Source organism: Pristis pectinata, chromosome 32, assembly GCF_009764475.1.
Source record: "Pristis pectinata isolate sPriPec2 chromosome 32, sPriPec2.1.pri, whole genome shotgun sequence".
Taxonomy (NCBI): Eukaryota; Metazoa; Chordata; class Chondrichthyes; order Rhinopristiformes; family Pristidae; genus Pristis; species Pristis pectinata.
In genome coordinates this window covers 3428457-3455718 of record NC_067436.1, presented here as the reverse complement: position 1 = coordinate 3455718, position 27262 = coordinate 3428457, and the positions used below count along the sequence as shown (strand labels likewise).

The window sequence follows — 27262 nt, the reverse complement described above, 5'->3', positions numbered from 1 at the left end:
CATGAATAGTTATAGCCAAAGGATGGCACGCTGGTAAAATCCAGTTACTACATGTTGAATGAGAGTCCAAACGTTTCCCCAGATTTTACCATTTATTCTTTTAAATTGTGAGAAAATACCAAAATATACAATCCAGCAATAATTACATGAAAGTCAGAGTGAAAATATATTGGAAGACAGAAAAGATCTGCAAGCAAGGTTTCCCAATAAATCACCTTTTGCCATAAGATACAATCACTTATGCGAAAAAAGCTCCAAAAGGAGACCCCCTTCAGTCCATGATAATGGTTTGCTTTTGTTGACAGTACCTCATTAGGGAGGTCAAAAGGCAGTCTCTCATCAAAGCCACATTTTCTTTAATGCATAAATCAAATGGTAGCAAATAAGCCCACTAAAATTTAAACACTCCCTAATCCCTTATGGACATAATAAGCTTCCCAGCACTAATGCAGGCAAATTCCAGAAGTTCTTGTGCACTCACCAATAAACCCCACAGGCGAGGAAGATCACTTAAGGGCCTTCAGTTAGCTTTCAAATCTTTTCATTACTCATTTGAACATAAATTTAATTGTAGCAGATTTTTAAAATGTAGACAAAATGTTAACACTTCAGAAACACTTTAAAGTCAGGATTACATCCTCAAATAAAAAGATAGGGTGAATTATCTCTAAACAATAATGTGAAAACAGACACAAGCAAACTTGTACATGCTAAATATAGTCTCTTTCCAAGTATGCCTTAGAGTTCAGTAAAAAGGCATTGCATACTCAGTCATTTTTACTGAGCAAACAGCATGTGGAAAATGATAGGCACAAGAACAAATATTGTCAAATGAATGTTCCAATTAGCAGGGTGCCAAGTAATTGTGCTCTATACTTACATTAAGTTTCAAATACTTGTTGTTCATGGATGAACTTTCCATCAGCTTTCTTTTGCAGTGTCTGTCTGCAGAAAATGCTGAACTGTGGTGGAGAGGACATGTTAGAGACTGGACCACTTTCACCAGACACTATAGTATTTAAGTTTGGCATTTATTAAAGGATGTGTTGTGTTCAATATCACAGCTGGGTTCAAGAAGTTCATTATTCAAAATAGTGATGAGTCACAATGCACAAATGGACAAATTCCCACAGAAACACTGCAAGAAACCGGATGTGATCCGTTGATTATAACTAATCAGGTACCAAAATTACTCATGCAACATGAGTAGAAAACAAATGATGGCTCAGAAACCTTGGCTAGCAATGTAGGACTACGTCAGATTGTTCAAGATTTAGTGCACCAGGCCAAGTTCTTAATTCCTCAATCAGGTTGTTGCACACGTGTACACAGGGCCTTTAGGATACATGATCATTTTACATATTGTAGCCTCACTTCTAAAGAAAATGACCTCAATTTTTCCATCTCCATTCTTAGCAAAATACAAGAAATACGTTTAAAATAAAAAAAAATGAAGTGGGGGAGGAATGGGGTAAATACCACATAGGTACAATCTTGGAGTAAAGTAAATTCTTGAAATCAGCAAGCAGCTTTACTGCAGTTGTCAATGACTACTGAAGTTAATAATTGGACAATAAAAAGTCAATTCCCTCAAAGGTTCAAAATACAAGTTCCCCATTCAGACCATCGGTAAACTTCTGTCTTACTGGGAAAATAATGGGAAAAGGGTGTTCAGAATGCTTCAACAAAAGAACAATGTTTTAAATTAAGGAAAACATTCTAAAAATGTGTTATTCTTAATTTTTTTTTACAGGTTTCAATTTCCATAACTTAAAATAAAGCTGGATTGATTGGACAAACCAGTAGTGCAATTTAACAAGTACCCTATCCTCTGCTGAGCATGTTGGGAGACACCACAGCCATAAAATTTGTCACACTACTATCAGACTTCAATTGTGCTGTTGTATAAGCAACAACTCAAGCAGAAGTTCCAAGCTAGGTGGTATGCTGGCAGTGCAGATTACGTTTCTATTGAGCCTTTAATTCATGGAAACTGTCCGACTTGCTGAGTATTTCCAGCATCTTCTGCTTTTGTTTAGATAAAGTGAGACAGGCACAGTCAGGTGGTGGTGAAGATGTGATTAAATAAAAGAGTTAAATAAAACAGTAGCAATATATACAATGCATTCAAGAAATGTAAGAATAGCTGGCTAAGAAAGCATTTATTTGCTATCAGTCTTTGTATTCAAGATGGTGGGAAATGACCCCTTGTTAAAACTGCAATGCGATGAAGGTACTGCCACAGTGCTGTCGGGTATGGAATTGCAGAATGTGTGTCAAATACAAAGAATGAATGGCAATATACTTCCAAGACAGAATGGCATGCAACTTCATTCAAATTCTGGAGATTGCAGCATTTATGTGCAGTTACACACTGGTGATTTCAGGTGTTAGATGTTCTGGGCTGTCAAAGACAATTGCTATAATGCATCTTATAGATGGTACACACAATGACACACCTTGGCTTAAGGAAATAGAGTACTGATGGAACATAATGCATTGTCCTGGACAGTACGAGATATTCAGGTTCTACCATCTTACAAGGCACAAGTCAGGATGAGAGTCATTTGTCCCAGAATACTGTGACTCTGGCCTGTTCTTGTAGGCAGTGTGTGTGGCTGGTCCAGTTAAATTCCTGGTCAACGGTGACTTACAACTGGAAGGAATGCTCAATTTGAACTATAGCTATGCTAGTCCCAGCAATCATCCTCTTCTTACCCTAATTCAACAAGCCTTGACCCTATCGTATATTTAAAAAATTTCATACCGCAACTATAAAGACATCCGAAGGGATACTGCCAGGATTCAGTTTTGTTTTTAAAAAGCTGTCCATGTAATCTCATCAGCTTTCCAACCGCACAGTGCAGTTCTATGAACATTAATTCAGACTTCTACTATTTCTGAAAACAATGCATCAGTGACAGCAGAGTGTAGATTTGAGACAGTTACTGTCCCACTGGAACACCAGTGTCTCCCAAGTGTTCAATATTTTACATTATACTCTAAATTTCACATATCCATTCCAAATTTACTAAATTTGATGAAAATGCCAAATTTCCCAAATTCCTGTCAGGTTCACTAGAACTAGTTTTATTTGTAGTTTAAAATAAAAACAAAACTATAGATACTGGAAACTTAAAAGAAAAAACGAAGTGCTAGAGTACTCAGCAGGTTAGGCTGCATCTATGGGAAGAGAAACATTTCAGGTCAAAGACCTTCATCAGGTAGTATGCATCATGGAATGCATAATGGAAGACTGAAAGCTATGCATGTAGCAGTTGTACAAGACATTGGTTAGACCATACTTGTGTATAGTTCTGGTCACCATACTATGGGATGGATGTGGTAGTAATAGTGAGAGTACAGAATAGATTTACCAGGATGTTGCCTGGAACAGAGGGCTGTAGTTATGATTGGGTAAGCTGGGTTTCTTCTCAATGGACGCTGAGGGGTGACCTTAAAGAGATTTACAAAATTATGAGGGGCATAGGTAGAATAAATAGTCAGAATCTTTTTCCTCAGGTAGGGGAGTCCAGAATTAGACAGCACAGGTTTAAGGTGAGAGGGGAGAAATTTAAAGGAGATCTAATAGTAACTTTTACAGAGGGTGGTGAATATTTGGAATGAGCTGCCAGAGGAGGCAGATACTATTATAATGCTTAAAGAGCACTCTGATGAGAAAGGAGTTGAGAGATATGGGCCTAACATGGGCAAATGGGATAAGAGCAGATAGGCATTGTGATCAGCATGGATAAGGTGGGCCATAAGGGCCTGTTTCTGTGTTGTACATTTCTACGATTCTCTCTCTCTGGATTCATTTCAATCAAAACAGATTATGCATTTCATATTCCATTACAAAAGATTTTCATTCATTGTTGCGTCTCCCAGAGGCAGTAGGCGACACCCACACTTTAATGAGGTTGTAGGTTCAAACCTTATCAAGGACCTGAGCATACAATTTTGGATGCTATTTCAAACAGTACGATTAAAGTACTGCATTACTGAAGGAACATTTTTCAGTTAAAAGCCTGCAACTCATTGCTGAGTTAAACTGTCCCATCCACCAGGGTTGGTAAATAGAAATGATCCAGTGAAGTGTTCAATGATCCCTTGGCATTCTTGATATTTCTTACTTGGCCAACTTCCCTAAAGGTTGAGACACAAATCAAGCCCACAAGTTTCCTCCTACATTCAAATATACAAAACAATCACCACCTTTTGAAACAAACTGAACACTTTCATCTGACTCTTGTAGAAAAGAGAAAGATTTACTCTCCCCTGTTGATTATTTATTAATACTAATTTTAGACAGTAGGGAAAATCATGTAGATAAAATTAAGAGTGAATGCCAGGGAAAGACAGTTAACACTGTTGGAACTACAATGGCCCCAGAAAGTAGTAAACATCCAATAAAGGGAGGCAAAGGACAGAGCTAGGTCCAAGCAATGCACATTGAGAAACCTCTTCCAAAGCAATAGATGCATGAATGATTGAAAATCTACTGTAAGAGTTGTGCACTGGCTGTATCCAGTAGGTAAGAGTGGAACCAGACAAGGATATTCAGAGAGAAAGGGAAAGCAGGAAACGACAGGTTGGTTGGCTTAACATCTGTCATAGAGAAAGTGTTTGCAGTCATTACTGAAGACATCATTGCAAAGAGAAAAAAAAATGAAGGTAATGGCAAATTCCCTAGAAAAAGGGAAATCATGTTTGACCAATTTATCAAAGCTCTTTGAAGTAACGTGTTGTGGATAAAGGGCAAAATCAGTGGAGGCTCCATACTTAGATTTCTAGAAGGTATCCAAAATGCCAGAGCAAATATAAGTGGCAAATGAAAACGTGATGCGGGAAGTAACAATGCCATAGATAGATAATTGATTGCCAAACAGAAAACAGTAGGTATAAGAGGGTCATTTGCCAGTTGGCAAGATGTAGTGAATGTGTCACATGGATCTTTTGTGGCCTCAACTTTTTACAATTTATAAAAATGGCTCAGATGAAGAACAGTACCACACAGTTGTGCCAAACTGATTAAGCTAATGATGTCTAATTAAACTAATCCCTTCTTCCTGAAGATAATCCATATCACTCCATTCTCTACATATCCATGTGCCTAAGAGCCTCTTAAAAGCCTATATCATATTTGCCTCCACCATCACCCATGGCAGCACATTCCAGACACACACAGTGGTGACTGTAAACAAAAACCTTACTCGCACATCGCCTTTGAACTTTCCCCGTCACCTTAAATGCATGCCCTCTAGTATGTGACATTTTGACCCTATTTTATAGACTTCTATCAGATCTCCCCTCTACCGCACAAGAGAAAAGTTTGTCCAAACTCTCCTTAAAGCATCTGCCCTTTTCTGTACTCTCCAAAGCCTCCACGTCCTTCCTATAAATGGGGTGGCCAGAAATGAATGCAATATTCTAGATACAGCCTAACCAGAGTTTTATAAAGCCCCAACACAACTTTTACTCTGGAACTCAGTGCCTCAACTAATAAAGGCAAGCACACTGTACACCTTCTTTGCCACCCTAACATTTTGTATGACCACTTCCAGGGAGCTATGGACTTGGACCCCCAAGATCTCCCTGCAGGTCAACACTGTTAAGGGGTCCTGTCATTAACTGTGTACTCTCCCAAAGTGCAACACCTCATACTTGCCCGAATTAAACTCCATCTGCCATTCCACCACCCATATCTGCAACCGATCCATATCCCACAGTATCCTTTGGCAATCTATGGCAATTGGTGGCAATCCACAATGCCACCAATCTTTGTATCATCTGCAAATTTACTAACCCACCCATCCACATTTTCATCCAAGTCATTTATATTACAAACAGCAGAAGTCCCAGCACAGATCCCTGTGGAACACCACTAGTAATGGACCTCCAGCCAGAATAAGATCCATCGATCACTACGCTCTGCCTTCTATGAGGAAGCCAATTCTCAATCCAAACAGCCAAGTCACTGTGGATTCCATGCATCTTAATCTTCTAAACAAACCTACTATGAGGGACCTTATCAAATGCCTTAGTAAAATCCATGTAGACAACATCCACAGCTCTACCTTCATCAATCACCTTTCTTACCTCCTCGAAAAACTCATTAGTAAGACGTGACCTGCCCCGTACAAAGCCATGCTGATTGTCTGTAATTAGGCTATACTTTTCAAAATGCTCATAAATCCTATCCCCAAGAATCTTCTCCAATAGCTTCCCTACAACTGATGTGAGGCTTACCAGTCTGTAGTTTCCAGGGTTATCCCTATTTCTCTTTATGAGCAAAGAAACATTAGCTACTCAAGTCCTCCATGACCTCGCCTGTCGCTAGAGAGGTCACAAAGATCTGGTCAAGGCTCCAGCAATCTCTCTTTTTTGTTAAAAGGCAGGGGTAGAAAGGTACTTGATACCAAGAGGCAAAACATTATTTTGAATAGATATGAAATGAGTTCTGGTTACAATCAGATCAGCCAGAACCTTATTAAATGGTAGAGCAGGTTTGAGTTGTTGAGTGGCTGACTCACGATTTGTATACAACCCCAGGAAAGGTGTTAGAATCTTTACTTTGCAAGAAGAGGAATAAATCTTCATCACACACTGAGACTTAACATTTTGTTGCCTTTACGTGACTATAATTTAGACAGAGGGTTTGAGGAGTCAGACACAGGCTGCTAGGTAATGGATGGGTTGAAAGGGGACACCAAAAAAAAAGTGCATTCAAAGTCCAAAGGGAGACAAGTACAAGGTCCAAAGGCAAGAAGACAACAAACAAGAGTGCAGGATGTAATGATGTAATGAAACTCCCCTTGGACTTTGAATGTATTTTGTTTTAATGAATAAGTTTAGGGTGGGTTTTCTAATGGGAATAGATGCCCATTTTATATAGTTAAAGGAAGTGCCAGATGGAAGAAAATATTGATCAAGCCCAACTTTGAGCAGCAAGTGATCAGTTTTTAGGAAATGAAAAATGAAAACCAAAGGAAAATGAAATGGGTTTGACAGGAGAGGAGAGTCTGCAGAAAGCAAGGGCAGACTTGGGGAAGAAACTATAAAGTGAACAGATTGGGGCTGGAATAGTTGGGAGGCTGCAGAGGGGTAAATACAGGAGGATACAGCTGTATGGATTGTCACCCGAGGCAAGCCCCTAACATTCAGCATTTAAGACAAGGCTAATCAGTGCAAGCAGGAATAGTACAAAGAGGCAACCTACTACAAAGAGCAGGAATTTATCATCTTCAAGCTTCAGAAGAAATTTGGAATGCAATGCCTTAGGAGAATGTGGCACAGTAAAACCCAATTCAGCAACTGACAACACAGGCCATTACATACATGTATCCTTACAGACAGCAGCAGGAATTGTACCCTGATTGCTGGCGCTGTAATAGCATTACGCTAACTGCTACGCTACGATAAGCAACTGTCAACTTGATCAGGAACTGAAATGTATAATATTAGTTGGTAATAAATGAATGATGGCAAATCTGGTCCACATCGCTTTGTTTGCCAGTGTTTGTCTAATGAGATTTCATGACACTAAAGCATGAGCATTTTAAAGTAATACATTTATCAGGTTGTATCAAGCTTTCAGCCTCTGGTGGAAAAAGCATATTCACCTTGTTACGTGCACAGGAGTTCTTATATTGGGGGATGCAATATGCATCTTAAAATTACAATGTACTGTGTAGCGCAAAACAGAATATGCTCTACATGTACCACATATCATGACAAAAGTCAGAGGCTTTTCCCCAGGGCTGAATTGGTGGCCACAAGAGGACATAGGTTTAAGGTGCTGGGGAGAAGATATAGAGGAGACGTCAGGGGTAAGTTGTTTTTTTTTACTCAGAGTGGTGAGTGAATGGAATGGGCTGCCAGAAACGGTGTTGGAGGCTGATATGATAGGGTCTTTCAAGAGACTGTTAGATAGGTATATGGAGCTGAGTAAAATAGAGGGCTATGGGTAAGCCTAGTAATTTCTAGGGTAGGGACATGGTCAGCACAGCTTTGTGGGCCGAAGGGCCTGAATTGCGCTGTAGTTTTTCTATGTTCTATATGGTCCCCTTCACAGTATAAACCTTTTCTTTAATTGGCTACAATTTATCTTTATTAATTCAGCAATTGCTGCTAAGTAAATAGTAGGTAAACTCGTTCAACTGTTAATTAAAACTCTGCATACATCCTGTTCCACAATACATCTCAGGAGTTTCTGTTTAAGCATAACAGTGACAAAAGGGACTCAAAAGGCAGGAAATTGTAGTACAATAACTAGTAACTGATCAATAAAGATTTTAGCACTACATGGGAAAGGATTTAGTAGCTGTTCATACACTGCAGTTAGATAAGGGACTTCGTTAAAAAGCAAAATGGCAGAAATGAATCTATCTGAAATTCAATTTTTTTTAAGGAAGAAAAAAATTAGAATGAGGAAAGACAATCAGAACTAAAAAGGTCATTGTTCATATTAAGTTTGTTAACATGTTTTTCCTCATCTTTTAATGTACTGCTGTTGCAAAAAGCTAATTTTCATGGCACTTATACCCTGTGTATATGCTTATGACAACAATAAATGAACTCATTAATCAGATGAAGCATTTTTATAGCATTTGCCTCAGAAAACCTCAAAGGCAGCAAATTGTTGTAAAATAGGAAATTTGAGAACTTGTACAGCCAAGTCCAAAAGGGCAATTCTCTAGAAAACAATAGATGATTACAAATCAAGCAGACACCTTGTATTGTAAAACATTTTATTCAAAACATGGAAAGACCCAATTCTTTTGCATCTTAGAAAACATGCAATTGTCATTTTTAAGGGCATTTTTCACAAAAATCTGGAAATACGCAAATGGTCAAACAGCATCTGCAGAAAGAGAAGGTTAAATGTTCACAACCAAAAACCCTTCCAGTTAAGATCAAGGACCAGGATCTTGAGGGGGAACAGGCAGTACTAGACCTAACCGGGAACGTAGCCAAGCAAGTGGTTGGGGTATTATTGGGGGGGAAAGAATTTGAGATATTGACTATAACCAAAGTTTCAAGCAAATAATAAAGTCAAGGATGGATCAAAATTACAATCCTGAGTTGGGGAATGGCGATTTCAATACCCTGGCAAAAGTAGTCTGTAAGTAGCTGCTTACAGTAAAGTCGACATCCGACAAGTGGGAGTCATTCAAAAGTGGAACACGGAGTTAAGGGCCAACCTTTTCTCATTACTCTGAAGGGCAAGGGCAAGTCCAAGAAACACTGGATGTTAAGGGATATTGATGATTTTTGTTTTAAAAAAAAAGCATATGATAGATATAGAGAACTGAAAACAAACAGGCTCAACAGGTATAAAAATTGTAGGTGGATATTAAACAATATTAGCAAGTCAAAGAGAAAGCAGCACTATCACAAGAACAAGAAAATAGGGAGTAGGCCACTCGGCCCCTCAAGTTTGCCATGCCATTCAATATGACCTTAGCTGATCCCTGCTGGTCTCAACTCCCGTCCTGTGCCAGTTCTCCTTGAGCCATAAATTTCCTTGGACCTTACAAGTATTTATCCATCTCCACCTAGATAAATCTAAGGATTTGGACTCCACCACTCTCTGGGGCAAAGAATTCCACTGATTTACTACCCTCTAAGAAATTTCTCTGCACCTCAGATTTAATTACCAGTCCCTTATTTTGTAAATGTATCCCCTTATTTACGACTCTCCCACAAGTGAAAACATCTTAACATCTTCTCTTTCAAGCTCCCTTAAGATTGTGTTTGAGTAAAGTCATCCCTCATTTTTCACAGCTCCAAGGAATACAAATATAAATTATCTAGCCTCTTGATAGGACAACCCTCTCATCCTAGGAATTATCCTGGTGAATCTCCTTTGGACTGCATCCAATGCTACAATATACAGTTATTTTTTTTAAGGTAACAGGATGAAAAACTTCACCGTAATCTAGGTGTGGCCTCACCAACACCCTGTGCAACTGTAGCAAGAACCTTTTTAAACTCCAACCCCTTTGCAATGCCATTTTCCTAAACTACTTGTTGGACCTACCAACTTTGTTATTCGTGCAAAAGAACACCTAGATCCCTCTGAGCACTCATTTAATATCTGGGGAGAAGATCAAGAAAAATTAAAGCATTTTATGCAGATTAAGGGCAAGAGGGTAATCAGAGAGAATGAGCCTTATTAAGGACCAGAGGAGTAACATGGATTCAGGAGGTTGTAGATGAGGTCTTAAATGAATTCTTCTCATCTGCACTGAGGATATTTTAATTGGAGGATTCAGAGTCAGGATGGTGGTTGGCCGTTTGGATTCAGAATTAGCTTGCCCATAGAAAACTGAGGGTAGTGGTCGATGGGTCTTATTCTGGTTGGACATCAGTGACTAGTGGCGTTCTGCAGGGATCCGCACTGGGACCTCTGCTGTTTGTGATGTATATAAATGACTTGGGTGAAAACGTGGATGGGTGGGTCTCCAAGTTTGCTGATGACACAGATTGGTGGCATTGTGGATAATGTAAAAGGTTGCCAAAAGATACAGCAGGATAGAGATAAGTTGCAGATATGGGTGGAGAAATGGCAGATGGAGGGAGCACAACATTGTGGGCCGAAGGGCCTGGCCCTGTTCTGTACTGTGCTATGTTCTATGATTAATGTATACTTGCAAAACCAGCAATAGATCAAGGAAACTCAGCATGGCTTTATTAATGAGATGCTGTCAGATCAATTTGACTTGATTCTTTGAAGGGATGATGCAATGTATTGATAAGGGCAGTGCGGATGAAATATTCTACATGGACTTCAGTAAGGTGTTGACAAAGCCTCACACAGGAAACTCATCCATGGCCCATGGGATCCAGGACAAGTTAAGAAACCGAATCAAAAATTGGCTTTGTAGTAAGCAGTGGAGGCTGATGGTGGAGGGTTGCTTTAGTGATTGGTGCTGGAACCCTCACTGTTGGTTAAATATATTAATGCTTTAGGCGTAATGTAGAAGGCATAATTATAACATGGAAATTTGTGTTGCTGATTGCCCTAGGCTGCAGGATAATATTGACAAGTTCCAAGGAGATTAAGGTGGCAGCACAAGTGGATAGTGATCAAGCCATATGGGATACTATTAATAAGCAGGGAGGTACAACAATATGAAACTGTTTAGGGCATAGCTGGAGTGCTGTATGCAGTTCTTGTTGCCACACCAGAGCAAGGACATGATTGCACTGGTGATTCACCACAATGTTAAGTGGGATGGTGCATTTCAGGTAAGAGGAGAGACTGAATAGGTTGTTTGCATTCTGTGGAGTGGATGTGGTTAAGGAGGAGCCTGAGGTATACAAAATTATGAGCGGCATAGATAAGAGTACATAGCAAGTAACTTGCCCCCATAGCAGATGTCTAAAACCATAGATCATAGTTTTAATGCAAGATAGAGGTTAAGGGGGTGAGGAAGTATTCTTTTGCCCAGAGGATGGTTGGAATCTGCAACCCGTTTGTGGTGGTAGTAGAAACTCTCACATTTAACTATCTAGACAAGTACTTGAATTGCCATGGTATAGACGGCTATGGGCTAAGTGCTGGAAAATGGAATCAGTATAGGTAGGTACTTGACTATCAGCACAGACATGGCAGGCAATAGAGCCCATTTCTGTGTTGTATGACTATGACCTCAGTTTTTGACTAGATACAACTTTTCATTCAACAGCACAATTTCATGCTTTCATTTCCTCCACTTACACTTTCCCACTTTTAAACAAAATTAACCCAATTTGCCATGCAGTTATTCCAACTCATCCATGCTGACCAAGGTGCCTTCCTGAGCTAGTCCCATTTGCCTGCATTTGGCCCTCCTCTCTCTAAACATTTCCTATCCATGTACCCGTCCAAGTGTCTTTTAAATGTTGAAATGATACTTGCCTCCACTACTTCTGGCAATCTGTTCCATATACCCCACCTCCATGTGAAAATCTTGCCTTTCAGGTCCTCTTTAAATCTTTCCCTCCTCACCTTAAACCTATGCCCTCCAGTTTTAGACTCCCCTACCCTGGGAAAAGTACTGATCATCCACCTTTTTTTTTTAAAAACACCCCTCACCATTATATAAATCTCTATTAGGTCACCTTTGCTCCAGGGTAAAAGGGTCCAAGTCTATCCAGTTACTCCTTGTAACTCAAGCCCTCCATTCCCAGCAACATCCTTGTACATATTTTCCTGCATCCTTGCTAGCTTAATCACATTCTTCCTATAGTATGGCCACCAGGAGAGCACACTATTCCAGGTGCAGTTTCAACAACATCCCATACAGCTCTAACATGACACCCCAACTCCTGTACTCAGTGCCTCAACCCATGAAAGCAAGCATACCAAACACCACCTTCACTACCTGTATCTCCATTTTCAGGGAACTATGTACTTGTACCCCTAGGTTTTTGTTCTACAGCACTCTCCAGGGCCCTGCCATTCTCTGTGTTCTGCCCTGGTTTAACATAAAACTGGTTTAGCAACGCTATGACCACTTTGCACTAAAATTGACCTTTAGTTCTAATTGTGGTTTCTTGTAAGTGTACAATTTGTTTAATTTATTTTTCTCTTGTGAATGCTGCTTATATGATGCTATGTGCCTGTGATGTTGCTGCAATTAAGTTTTTCATTGCACCTGCATATGACAATAAAGTCAACTTTACTGTCCACCACACCAAATTTTGGTATCATCCACAAATTTACTAATCATTGAATACTCATTCAAATCATTAACATAGATGACAAAGAACAAGGGACCCAGCACCAATCACTGCCATACACCACTAGTCACAGATCTCCAATTTGAAAAACAACCCTCCAGTAGCACCCTGACTCCCATCACCAAGCCAATTTTGTATCCAGATGGCTAGCTCGTCCTGGATCCCAGGTGATCCAACCTCCTAGATCAGCCTACCATGAGGGACCATTTATATTATTCTCTCCTTCCTTTTCATCAATGACCTGCCCTTTTGTTCTTTTCTTCCTCCCCCTTGAACATCCATAAGATTTTTTGCTACTAGTATTTAAAAAATCATATTCAAAATATCATTTCCAGACTACATGAAACAAATGAAATGACTAATAAATGACCTTTGTTTAATCTTGTTATTTTAAAATGTTTATTAGAAATATATTTAAACCATATTAATCCAAGCAGAAGAAAAATCTGCCAAACAATTTGAACCAATTTTCTTCAACTTTCATTGTTAAGAGTTCTGATATATTATGTGCAAAACAATTTTGGTAAAACTTGACGTGCATGATTCCCCCTAATATGAAACAACCCATATTTTATGCATAACTAGCCCGCAAGTGATGTCTAATTTGAGGAACTGGCAGGAAATATATCTGGACAATGAATGTTTCATACTGCACTTGTTGATTAGACTGGCACAAAGGAGAGCGAATGAACATAGGTCAGGCCAAATCATCCTGTTCTTGTTCTGCTGGTTTCAAATTGACTGCTCAAAAAAAAACCACAAGACTATGTGGAAGATTTTGGCAGTCAAAAGGGAGAGCAACAAATAAAACTCGTCATGCCTTAGGGAAGCTACTTCCTCCTGTTGGGTGTCCAGAAGAGGGATAAACCATTCCAGGGTAATGTCAAGAAATAATTCAGCACAAAGGATAGTGCAAATCTGGAATGTTTCCTCAAAAATTGAAGTACTTGCTGTTGGGTAGGGGTACCCCAGGATATGGAGCATCAACAGGGTAACAGGCTGAAGCACAGATCAATAATTGACTAATTGATTAGCACCAAATGCTTGAGAAAATTGAAGGGACTATTGGCCCTACTTGCTCTAACCACTCCAGTTTCTACATATTCACTTCTGGTGTTCCATTGCTCTAGAACAAATACACTTAATTCAGATACTAAATGCCAACTATAGAGTCAAATGGATTGAGCATGTGCACCTTACAGAGATGCAAATGTTAACATAATGTAATACATATACAGCCTAAAGCCACCAGTTTTATAAAATCATGAGAGGCATAGATAAGTCTTTTTCCCAGGATTGGGAAACTTAAACTAGAGTGCATAGGTTTTAAGATGGGAGGGGAAAGATTTAAAGGGGACCTGGAGAGGCATGTTATTCCACACAAAGTGTGGTGCGTAAATGGAATGAGCTGCCAGAGGAAGCTGTAGACATTGGTACAATTACAATGTTTAAAAGACATTTGGACACTGCCTGATAGGGAAGGTTCTGAAGGCCAAATACAGGAAATTGGGACAAGCTCAGGTAGGCACCTTGGTCAGCATGGATGAGTTAGGCCAAAGTCTGAGTGTTGTATAACTCTATGACTATAATTAACAATTGCCTTTAACACTAGCAATTGGGAATTTACAGAAACAAAATTTGTCACACCTTGCTAAAAGAGCAGTAGGATATACACGAGACATCTATTGATGCTGAAAAGTTGTAGTCATAAACAAAACCATGACCAGAAAGAAGCTAATCAAAACAATCAACATAAATATACATCATAAAATACTGTCAGTTTGTGAATCAGCCTCAAAGACGTGACAATTTGTTACCAGTGAGCTTTCATGCCTTTTGAACAGTAATCCAAAAATCAAAATGCTGCAGATGTTGGAAATTAAAATAAAAACAATATACTGCAAGTGCTCAAGTCAAGCAGCATCTTTTGCAAGGGAAATCATTATCATCTCAGATTTAAAACAAACTGCTGGAAGAACTCAGCTGGTCGAGCAGCATCGGGGTGGGGGGGGGGGGGGTAGGTGGAGGAGGAGAGAAAGAGGGAGGAAGGAAGGAAGTGTCTGTTTCAGGTCAAGGCCCTCCTTCAAGACAAAGTGGAGGAAAGATAGCCAGAATAGAGGAGGGGGGAAATTGTGAGACAGGCTGGTTGGTGACAGGTGGACTGAGGAGGGGTAGAGGATGGGCAGAAGGAGCCAGGTGAGGGAAGAGGAGTTGGGAGACAGACATGTGGGTAATAGGTGGAAGCAGACAAGGAAAAACAAAAAAGGCAATTGGAGCTAGGTGGGAGGTGGTGAGGGTAAAGATGGAGACAGAAGCTGGGGGTGATGTGGAGATAAAGGGATATGGCGATTTGGTGGATGAGCATGTGGGTAGTGGGTGGATAGATAGAACTAGGTGGTGGGGTTGGAGGCGAAGGAAGGAGGCAAGGGTTGCCACTGCAGACAGAGCACAGGTGCTCTGCAAACCAGTCACCTAGTCACTGATGTAGAGGCCACATCAGGAGCACTGAATGGAGTAGATGAGTTTGGAGGAGGTACACGCGAATCTTTACCTCATCTGGAAGGGCTATTTAGGTTCCTGGATGGTGGGGTAGGTGCTGAGCTTGTCAAGAACTGATAAGCATTTCCAGCATTGTGTTTTTATTTCAATTACTTTAAGCCATGATGACAAGAGAAAGAAGGACATGTATTGGAACAGGACTCCATCACTGGGCTAGGAGCTTAAAGCACCAAATTTATACTGTAATTGTCAATACCCAATCAGTACAATTATAATACATCCACAGCATATGCTTCAGGTGAGCATACTTAGCTCAACACTGAATTTTTGTCCAAAAAGCAAAAACATTGAGCTGTGCAGCTGGAAGCTGTTTAACCATTTATTGATCTTGCTTTCAACAAAGATAATAAAAGGCCACCAACCTGAAGAGACAAAAATCACTGCAGGGACAGAAAAGATCATTCAAGGCAGCTAGCTCATTTTTCCAGCCTGAAACAAATAGCACTATATAGAATGAAAATCAAAAAAGACTACAGATGCTGGAAATCTAAAATAAAATAGAAAATACTGGAGATACTCAGCAGATCAGGCTGAGTAGGAAGGTGGCAGGTGGGAAGAAAAATAGTTAACATTTCAGGTTGAAGATCCTTTGTCAAACTAGAAAGGAGGGAAAAGAAGCTTGTTAAGCTGTAGGGTGGGGGTAGGGATGTCTCTGATAGGGTAAAACTAGGATCAGCAGTAAATAAGGTTATCCAGTCAATGAGTGAATAGGAGCAGTTAGAGAGTGAGAGCATAGGCAAAAGAACATGGGAGTTGTGAAGTGCAGAGCAGAAGACATGCCCACAAGGAAAAAAGATAAACCCCAAGTCATGGCTTTCTGTACAGCAAATGTGCAGCTTGGAGAATTAAGCTTCAAGAAGTCACAGCACCAGAATAGTTATGACACCAATTGCTATGATAACATCATTTTTATTTGGGCTTAATCCTTTAACTTTCCCCACACATCTAAACTGCTTTCCCTCTAGTGCCTATCCAACTCCCTTTTGAAAGCACTGTTTCTACCATCCTGGCATTATGCCACAAGATTTTTCCCCACCTGGTATCTTTTGCCCAACTTGCATTACTAAGTCTCTCAACATGACCTAACACTCCGATGTGCACACATACACACTACAGGTCCCTTTGCTCCTGCACATCTTTTAGAATTAGAATTGAGCTATCACTTCACACTTCTCTGTATAAAATTTCATGAGACTAATCTTTTACTCATGTTGCCACCAAATGGCCATTTCTCACCCCAAGTTAACAAATATCCTTATGCAGTGGTAAACTATGGACAACTTAGGACAGTACAAAGCAACAAAACTCTTTACCGTCAGGGGCTCAATGGAGTTTCCAACTTGACAGGTAATTTGAAATTAAAGATTATAACACCAGTACAGCCTTAGACGATAAATTGGGAGTGTCCACAGCACAGTCCTTGTGAAGAAAGTCCCATCTCTACAGAGGCAATGCCATTTGCGTAGGACGACATAGATTGAGAACAGATCTGGCAGTTCAAAACTGGCACCATGGACAAGAGTCATAGATGCATACGGCAATAAAACAGGCCAGTCAGCCCACCAAGTCTGCACTGACCATCAACCACCCATTTGCACTACTAATGTATTAATTGTCCTCTTTTCTTATCAGCTCCCCCCAGATTCTACCCATCTCCTACACAATTTAGCAGCAACTTAACTTACCAATAAGCATGTCTTTAAGATGTGGGAGGAAACCAGACGACCCAGGAGAACATGCAAACTCCACATAGACAGCACCGGAGGGCAGTTTTGAACCTGGGTCACTGGCACTGTGAAAAAGCAGTTCTAACTGCACCACCCATAATTAGAAAGAGAAATATATTCTGCAACCTGTATGCTCAAAACCTGGCATCTCTCTTAAATCAAACGAGGGAACCAACCCTGATTCAATGGCGTTCAGAGAGGTACACTGAGCAGCAATAGGCACAGTTAAAGATTAGGTATCAAGATGCAACACATGGTCAACACTTGCAATGCTAAACAGCAATAGACAAAGTTAAGCAATACAACCACCAATGGGTCAGCTCAAAGCTCTCCACTTCTGCTCTATCTAGTCCTGAAAGGTGAAGGACACCAAAAGCCAATAAGAGGCATTTTCAACAACAGCAGAGGCCAACACGAGTGCCAAAGACAAAGCTGAGGCATTTGTAACCAACTCAGCCAGACATGCCCAGCAGATGATCCATACCAACTGCCTCCCAAGACCTCCAATATAAAAGCCAATTTTTGGCCAATTGAGATTCATTCTATGAGTTAGCAAGAAGCATGAATACAGCAAAGGGCTCACAATATCCTGATTGTACTGTTGGAGACTTGCTTTCTAAAACTAACATGTCAATAGCCAAACTGTCCTCCAGTTCAGCCATAACACTGGCACTTACCCAACAATGTAGAAAATTGAACAGGTTTGTCTTGTCTGCACAAAGCAGAATAAATGCAATCTTGCTAATTAGCTACCTTCAATGGCCAGCAAACTGATGGAAGATTGTGTCAATTGTGCTATCAAGGGTCACTTATTTACCAGTAACCTTTTCATTGATACTTTATTTTTCCAGGTCCACTCATCTTCAGGGCTCAGTAAAGCTTGGTCTACTGAGGATTGCTCATGGTCAAGTCAAACATCCAAGAATCCCATGATCCAAGTGAATGGGAAAAGAGGGGGAAATTCTATACTGGCTGAAATCATGTATTGCACAAAATAAAATGGTCAAAATTCTTGGAGATCATTTATCTCAGACCCAGGACAATGTTGCAAGAGTTCTCTGGGCTACAACCTGGACACAGGCATCTTCAACTGCTTCATTAATGACCTTCCAGCACTTCATAAACATGGATGCTGCTGATGACAAGACAATGTCCAACTCCATTCACAATTGCTAAGGGAAGGCAGTTCATGCCTGCACACAGCAAAACCAAGACAATTACACCATTGCTGATTCAGTGAAGTAACATTTGAAATGCAATTACAATCACTGAGATTCTTGCCAACTACTTATGACTTTCAAATTCATTACTGCTGCCACATCCCACACCAGCTTCCTGGATGTCACCATCCACCAGAAAGTTAACCGGACCAGCCACATAAATAATGTGACTACAATAAAAAGTCAAAATTTGGAGGCTCGCAACAAATGACTCACCCAAACTCTAAAGCTTTTCCACCATCTACAAAGGCATATCAAGAGATTTATTGAGCAGTTTTCATTAACAATTGAAGCTCGAGACCAGGACAAACCAGTAGATTTGACTGACACTTCCCACCTCATCTGCCAACAATATACCCTGGCTGCAGTGGGACATCGACAACACAATAGTAATTCAACTGGCCTACTTTTATAGCATAAATCTGCAACTCTAGCAATCAGACAAGGGCAGCAAGTGCATGGAAATACCACCAGCTATAACCTGCCCTCCAAGTGACAGCATCTGAACTTACTCCAAAGAAACAAGCTGCTGCTGGAGAAACTCAGTGGGTCAGGCAGCATCTGTGGAGGCAAAGGGATAGTTGACATTGCAGGTGGATACCCTGCATCTGGACAGAGTAGAGGGGAGATAGTCAGTATAAAGAGGTGAGGGGGAGGGGTGAGAAAGGAGCTGGCAGGGAATAGGAGGATATGTGTGAGGAGGGGTTTATGGGCAAATGGAGCCAGTTGGGAGAAGGGAAAGGTGTAGGTAGCAACAGAAGCTGGGAGATTATCAGTGGAGATAAAGGGCTACAGATTATGAAATCTGATAAGGAAAGTGATGAGTACAATCAGACAAGGGACGGATGCTGGACAAAAGGGAACAGTGCGGGGGAGGGATAGGGGACTGAGTGGTTTGAGTGTGTGAGTGATAGGCAGATGGAACCAGGTTTTTGGGCTGGTGGTGGGGGGTGGGATTTAGGTGGAAATAAGGGAGTGTGCAAGACGTCAGATGGGGGAGGGGGAGGGGGGGAGGGGGATACCTAAAAGTGGAGAATTCAATGTTCATGGCATTGGGTTGTAGACCATCCAGGCAGAATACAAGGTCTCGTTCTTCTAGTTTGCATTAGGCCTCACCCTGGCAACCAAGGAGGCCAAGAGCTGGCATGTTGGTCAGGAATAGGGAGGGGAGTTGAAAAGGATTGCAACCAGGAGCTCACGATGGACATTGCAGCACAGGTGCTTGCAAAGCAGTAGCCAACTCTGCACTTGGTGTCACTGATGTAGAGGAGGCCACAGAGAGTACCGAATGCCATTGACAAGTTTAGAGGTGTAGTACATGAATTGCTGGCTCACTTGGAAGGGCTGTTTAGGTCCATGGATGGCAATGAGGAAGGAGTTGTAGGGAGAGGTGTTGGGAAAGGGGGGGGGGGGGGGGGGGGGGGGGGGGGGGGGGGGGGGGGGGGGGAAGGAAAGAGGGGGACACGACATGTGATAAGATCGCATTGCAAAAACGATCCCACCAGCTAAAGCTGCATCTCTTTGTCTCCCTCATCACCTTTTATCATCAAATTCCATAACCTCGCGGCCCCTTTACCTCCACATCAACTTGGAAAATTTATTGCTATTCCTTCAATAATCTTGGGTCTCAACTTTAGAACTTCCTACTCAAAAGCACTGCAAGGTTCTAAAGGTGGGTCATTAACATGATGTGCAATAAAGGCTGGACTTGCCCTTGACACCAACATCCAATAATAGGTTTAAAAAAAATCTCAGTTTGCCACTATTTGAGAAATACAGAAGAAAAAAAAAGAGCGCTCCAATTCAAATCTCTGTACCAGGAAAGGGAAATCCCAGGCATTATTTCAATTGTTAGAGGTGTTAATCAATTATATTTTGCAACAAAGCCAATAGAAATAATTTAAAAACATTCCTATTCAGAAGGAAGATACACCAGTCATCCCATCATGGACAGATATACAGTGACCAGAGGTCAACTACTGAGGCTGCCACACAAGTTTTAACAAATATAAGCCACTAAACCGGAAACATGAACACAAGCCATGCCCAATAACAGGGCACTGTTATCATAGAATGTATGGGATGTCATTTTAGGCTTAATATTTAATAAATATTATTCTACACTTTGTGCCAGAATAGAACCAAACCACAGTAGTGAATACAAATTTCATTATTATCCTTAATTCCACCCCCCCCCCCCCCAAAGTTGCCTGCATCTGATGCTACTTAATAGTCTGCAATGATTTCCACACTAAAACATCAATGCAAATACAGAACTTCAGGAAAGTTGCACCAGAATCATACACTTCCTTTGTACCCATTGAAGCGAAGTGCTACACATTGAGCGAAGAATAAAAGCACACAGTCGGAGGGGTTGAACTGAAGACAAATTTATTTCAACTTCCCGCGCTAGCTTTTTAAAACCCGTTAACATCTTGCCCCTCTCTGGGCAGAAATGATGCCCACGGTGTGTCACCGAACTCTTCCCACGCACGGGCTTTCTCCCCTCGCTGTTGGAGAAGGCCCGGCACCATTTTGCAGCCAGCCTTCCTGCCGTCACGCGCTCTGATTTCGGAGCTGGTTCGCTTGTCTTGAAGGTGGGTCGCCACATACCCTGCCCCTCCCCCCCCCCCACCCCCAGAACCAGCGATAAACCCCCCAAAGTCTACAGTCTGGGGCAGTCGCTGTTTAGGCAGTCTGCCCCTGCGCCGTGGAGCCTGAGCCTCGACAGTCTGCGACGTCCACGTGGGCCAGTTTGAGCTGGTGCACCGTGAAAATTTCCTCTCCACCTGCCTGCCCCCCCCCCCCCCCCCCACCCATGTTCAAAACGTACGTGGACCCGTTGTTCCTCAGCACTTTGAACAGCCTCTCGTACGGATGCTGTAGCGGTGTCCAGCGTGCGTCCCTTCGAACAAAGACGAACTTACAGTCCTGCAGGTCTGTTGGTACACAGGTCTGTGGGTACACAGGTCGGGGTTCATCCGTGTTGTGAAGTTGGAACAAGGGCCAGGTTGCCGAACCTCTCGCATAGCCTGTCTAGGGCTGCCACTAGTTCTTCCTCTCACCCCCTTGGGGCTGGTATGAACTCTCCTGGGACTACCAGGGGTGTGCCGTACACCAGCTTGACCAACATGATTCCCAGCAGGACCCAGGGGAGCTCGTCCACCCAGTTAGGCCCTTTCAGGCGGGCCATGAGAGCTGACTTTATGTGGCGGTGGAAACGTTCCACCAGCCCATTTGACTGTGGGTGGTAGGCGGTTGTGTGGTGTAAACGTGGCCACAGTCGACCACAGGCTGGAGGTGAACTGGGTGCCTCTGTCGGAGGTAACATGGGCCAGTACCGAAACGTGCTACCCAGGTCGCGATTAGCGCTCGGGCCCAGGAATCGGCGGTGATGTCAGTGAGCGGGGCCGCCTCTGGCCACCTCGTGAACCGGTCCACCATAGTGAGGAGGTACCGCCCTCCTCTCGACACAGGCAGGGGCCCCACGATATCCACATGAATGTGGTCGAACCTCCAGTGGGTGGGTTCAAACTGTTGCAGCGGGGCCTTGGTGTGCTGCTGTACCTTGGCTGTTTGACACTGCACACACGTTTTGGCCCACTCGCTGACCTGTTTGCGAAGTCCGTGCCACACGAACCTGCTGGAGATCATCTGGACCGTTGTCCTAATGGATGGGTGCGCCAAACTGTGGATGGAGTTGAAAAACTCGCCGCCAGGCTGCCGAGACGATGGGGCGGGGGTTGTCCGGTAGTGATGTCACATAGGAGGGTCTTCCGACCTGGGCCTACCAGGAAGTCTTACAGCTGCAAGCCCGAGACTGCGGTCCTGTAGCTGGGAAACTCGTCGTCCGCCTGCTGCGCCTCTGCTAGAGCTGCGTAGTCCACAACTTGGGACAGGGCCCGGATATCGCGTTGGCCACAACACTGTCCTTCCCCGAGACATGCTGGATGTCTGTTGTGTACTCGAAGATATAGGACAGATGTTGCTGCTGACAGGCGGACCAGGGATCAGACACCTTCGTGAATGCAAAGGTCGATCATTTGCAGTCCGTGAATGCAGTGAATGGCCTGCCTTCTAAAAAGTACCTGAAGTGCCAGGTTGCCAGGTAGAGTGCCAACAGCTCCTGGTCAAAAACACTGTACTTGAGTTCAGGCTGCCGCAGGTGCTTGCTGAAGAAGACCAGGGGTTGCCAGTGCCCCCCGATGAGTTGTTCCAGCACCCCACCTACTGCCGTGTTGGACACATCTACTGGTGAGAGCAGTTGGAACGTCCATTCTGGGGTGCACCAGCATGGCGGCGTCTGCCAAGGGCTTCCTTGGCCTTAATGAAAGCGGCCGTGGCCGTCTTCATCCAGGTAATATCCTTGCCTTTACTCAACATCAGGGTGAACAAAGGGTGCATGACTCTGGCTGCTAAGGGGGAGGAAACGGCGACAGAAATTGACCATACCAACAAACTCCTGCAAGCCTTTGACAGTGTTGGGCCGGGCGAAGTAGCGGATTGCGTCTACCTTGACAGGCAGGGGTGTTGCCCCGTCTTTGGTAATCCTGTGGCCCAGGAAGTCAATGGCGTCGAGTCCAAACTGGCATTTGGCCAGGTTGATGGCGAGGCCAAAATCACTCAGGTGGGAGTAGAGCTGGTGTAGGTGGGACAGGTGTTCCTGATGGTCACGGCTGGCTATAAGGATGTCGTCCAAATAGATGAATGCGAAGTCCAGGTTGCGTCCCACCGCATCCATTAGCCACTGGAACGTCTGTGCAGCATTCTTCAGGCCAAATGGCATTCGGAGGAACTTGAACAGGCCGAATGGGGTGATGAGCACTGTCTTGGGGATGTCTTCAGGGGTGTACCGGGATTTGATGGTATCCCCGGACGAGGTCCACCTTGGAAAAGCTACTTGCCCCATGCAGGTTTGCTGCAAAGTCCTGTATGTGCGGCATGGGGTAGCGGTCTGGGGTAGTCGCCACACGGTCTCCAGCCCCTGGCTGCTTTGGGCACCATGTGAAGGGGGGAAACCCATGGGCTGTCGGACCACCGTATGATCCCCAATTCCTCCATCCGCTTGAACTCGACCTTTGCCAGGCGGTGCCGTTGAGCGCGGGCGTGGAGGGGTGGTCCCTTGGTCGGGATGTGGTGCTGTACCCCGTGTCTGGGTATGGCTGCCGTGAACTGCGGTGCCAGAACCGATGGGAAATCCGCTAGGATTCTGTTGAATTCATTGTCCGACAGCATGACAGAGTCCAGGTGTGGGGCCGGCAACTTGGCCTCGCCCAAGGAGAATGTCTAGAATGTCTTGGCGTGCACCAGTCTTTTCCCACGTAAGTCAACCAGTAGGCTGTGGGCCCGCAAGAAGTCCGCCCCCAGGAGTGGCTGGGCCACAGCAGCCAGTGTGAAGTCCCACCTGAAGCGGCTGGCGCCGAACTGCAGCTGCACTGTGCAGGTGCCGTAGGTCCGAATTGCGCTGCTGTTTGCGGCCCTGAAGGTGGGACCTGGCTCCCTGTTGCGGATGTCGTGTCCCGTCAGGGGTAAGATGCTAATCTCTGCTCCAGTGTCAGCCAAAAAGCGGCGTCCTGATTGCCTGTCCCAGGCGAACAATAGGCTGTCTTGGTGGCCAGCCGCCGTAGCTATCAGCGGCGACTGGCCTTGGCATTTCCTGGGAACTCACAGGGCAGGTGACATCGGCGGGCTTCTGTGCCCCACCGTTGGTGGTAGAAACACTGCTGCCCATTGGCCCCTTCACTCCTGCCTCTAGGTTGTGCGTGCTCTGTTGCCAGGCCTGGTCTGGCCTGCCATTGGGGCCTTGGCTTGGTGATCTGTGCGATGGAAGCCTCGCTCTCCTTCTTGGTCTTCTACAGCATGTCTGGCCGGGCCACCGCCTTCCGGGGATCACTGAAGTCTGCATCAGCGAGTAACAGGTGTATGTCCCCGGGTAGTTGCTCTAGGAACACCTGTTCAAACATGAGGCAGATCTTGTGTCCGTCAGCTAGGGCCAGTATTTCGTTCATTAGAGCTGACGGCCTGTCTCCCACACAGTCCAGGTGCAGTAGGTGGGCACCCCACTCCTGCCATGAGAGGCCGAAGGTCCTTATAAGCAGCACTTTGAATGCTGCATACTTGCCCTCCTCCAGGGGCAATTGAATGAAGTTCTCGACCTGGGCTGCTGTCTCCTGATCGAGGGAGCTCACCACGTAATAGTAGCACATGGAGTAAGATATCTGCTGGATCTGGAACTGGGCATCTGCTTGGTCAAACCAGTCGTGGTTGGAGTGTCCAGAAAGTTGGCAGTTTAAGTGAAACAACGTGAACAGCTGAAGGGTCGATCATCTTCAGTCCAAATCCCATTTGGACCGTCGGGGTCACCAATGAAGCGAAGTGCTACACATTGAGCAAAGAATAAAAGCACACAGTCGGAGGGTTGAACTGGAGACAGATTTATTTCAGCTTCCCGTGCTAGCTTTTTAAACCCGTTAATGTCCTGCCCTCTCTGGGCAGAAGTGATGCCCGTGATGCATCACCGAACTCTTCCTGCGCGCAGGCTTCTCCCCTCGCTGTTGGAGAAGGCCTGGCACCATTTGCAGCGGACTTCCTGCCGACATGTGCTCCGATTTCGGAGCCGGTTCGCTTGTCTTGAAGGTGTGTCGCCACACCATAACGTTTACTGGCCTGGTATCACAGACTTGATGACTTCCACAAATAATAACTGCAAGATGAAATAAGACGACAACTCAGGGCTCAACAATGTCGATAGCCCACATCTGGGATAGAAATTTATCAAGAAACTAAATGATCTTTGTAGAGCTAGCACAGTATTCAATTGTAAAATTAATGGTGAATTAATCTACTCAACCCTGTTTAATAAAGTAGCATTCTATAAGGTACACTATTAACATTCTTCTGAAAGACAAACCAAAACCTAACAAAACTAGTCCACCAGTCAGGTCCTTATTCATCTCAATGCTGCTTCATCTGCTGTATAACCACATTATTATTGAAGTAATAATTTTGTAGAAGATTGATGGTTGAGATACCTGAGAAGACACTTTATAAAAACAAAGTATATATCCAGATTTTGAATTTCACTGTTAACTGATTAAAAAAGGAAGAAAATACACCTGCCTTCAAACAGCTGTTTCTTCTCCACCAATAAGATTACAAACTGGCAATAAATGTGAACTGGGGAGAAGTTACGTTTTCATTCCATTTGCTTCAAGAATGCTGCATGTAGCTTTTAAAATGCTCATAACAAGCAATCTCATTTCTTTGACAAGACAGTCTTCAAGGAGGCCATAAAGGAAAGTGTTCAAAATTATATGCAAGAGAATAAAAATTGCTTAATTAAGGCAACTCCAGAAGTAGGTTTATAAACATCACCTATTTCAACTTGGTGGCATGTGTAGTGATCAAGAACTAAAGCACAGTGCATCTTTAGCACAGCTTTTTAAAGAGCTGGCAAACTACAATAACACTGAAAATACACAAAATAAAACCAAAGGAAAAAAGTCATATAACGAGATGAAACTTGTGCAATAAAAGCTCAGATGTAAAACACATCCTAAATTCAATCTTATGAATTGAAAGCAGATCTCAGAAACAAATAGGAAACACATTTAGAAAATCAAATGAAAGCATGCAGTTATCATGGCCAACAGCATATCTGGGTTTTCCTTGTCTGCTGACACACACATCCTCCAAGATTAGTAAACCTACATTTTCCAAGAATCTCAACTTGAAAAGATGCCTCCTTTACCACAAAAAAAACTACACCCAGTGGCATTTCTAATAAAAAACATTTTGTCATGAGATAATTTTATCGAAGTATTGATGTGGGAGAGATATCACCTATGATTTTAACAATAATTAATAGGTGACATAGAAACGGAAAACAGTAGTCCATTTAGCCCTTCAGGCCTGTTCCAGCATTCAACATCATATGGCTGATCATCCACTTTGGTACCCCATTTCAACCTTTACCCTTGATCACTTTAGCATTAAATACATTGCTCACCTCCTTCTTGAATATATGCAATGATCTTGAATACGTTTAGCAGCCTCCATCGTCTTCTGTGGGAGTGAACTCCACAGGTTCACCACACTTGGTGTTAAGAAATTTCTTCTCATCTCATTTCTAAGTGGCATACCCCACATCCTGAGGTTGTGATCCTTGGTTTTGGATATTCCAGCCATCAGTAACATCCTCTTGTATTTAGTCTGTCCAGTCCCAGTAGAATTTTATGGGGTTTCTAATAAGATCTCATTCTTCAATATTCCAGTGACTATAGGCCTGACAGTCCTGCCATCAAATTAGTCTTATAAATTGTTTTTGCATTCTCCCATGGCAAGAACATCCTTCTTCAAACAAGGAGACAAAAACTGAACACACAAACCAGATGGGAGTCTCATCAAGGGCCTGTGCAGCTGCAGAACCTTACTCCCATACTCAAATCCTCTTTCAATGAAGGCCAACATTCCACTCGCCTTATTGCTATACCCAAATGCTTGCTTTCAGTGACCATTGTACAAGAGTACCCAGGTCTCGACTTAGAAAAGGGGAAGGTCATAACATCATTCCAAAAATAATCTGTCTTTACAAAGGCGGATAACCTCACATTTATCATGTTAAACTGTCTGTCATGCATTAGCCCACTCACCTAACTGGTCTAAATCACATTGGAGGCTTGCATTCTCCTCACAGCTCTCACTCCCTCAGTTTTGCGTCATCTTAAAACTAGTAGTTGAAACATTTAGTTCCCTCAGACTAAAGGACTGCACACGAAATGGTTCCTTTGTTCCAAAAAGCTAAATATACCAACTTAATGAATATCCTAAAGATGATGCGCTCAGTGATTTTAAAGTTCATTGTGTTAATTGTAATTTAACAAAATCATGCAAAGGGAGAATTAGTGTTGACACAGAGCAAATAATATTATTAACCAATACAAATAACCTGCCCTTAAACTATTTCACTAATTTAAGCTTTTAACACTATTAGCATTTCCCAGCTGAAACAACGACCGGTTCAGAGTG

The 27262-nt window shown here is 43.0% G+C and overlaps 1 protein-coding gene across 5 annotated transcripts in view; it reads right to left on the bottom strand.

The window, feature by feature from the left end:
* The window catches only part of usp3 (ubiquitin specific peptidase 3), a 73951-nt gene that overhangs the window by 28294 nt on the left and 18395 nt on the right, over positions 1-27262 (bottom strand). For 4 of the 5 annotated variants that reach the window (XM_052042415.1, XM_052042416.1, XM_052042417.1 and 1 more), the window contains one exon: positions 881-962. The exons of the other annotated variant lie outside the window; for it this stretch is intronic. In XM_052042415.1, coding sequence (XP_051898375.1) covers positions 881-962 — 82 coding nt within the window. The remainder of the gene's footprint in view (positions 1-880; positions 963-27262) is intronic. 5 annotated transcript variants of the gene reach the window in all.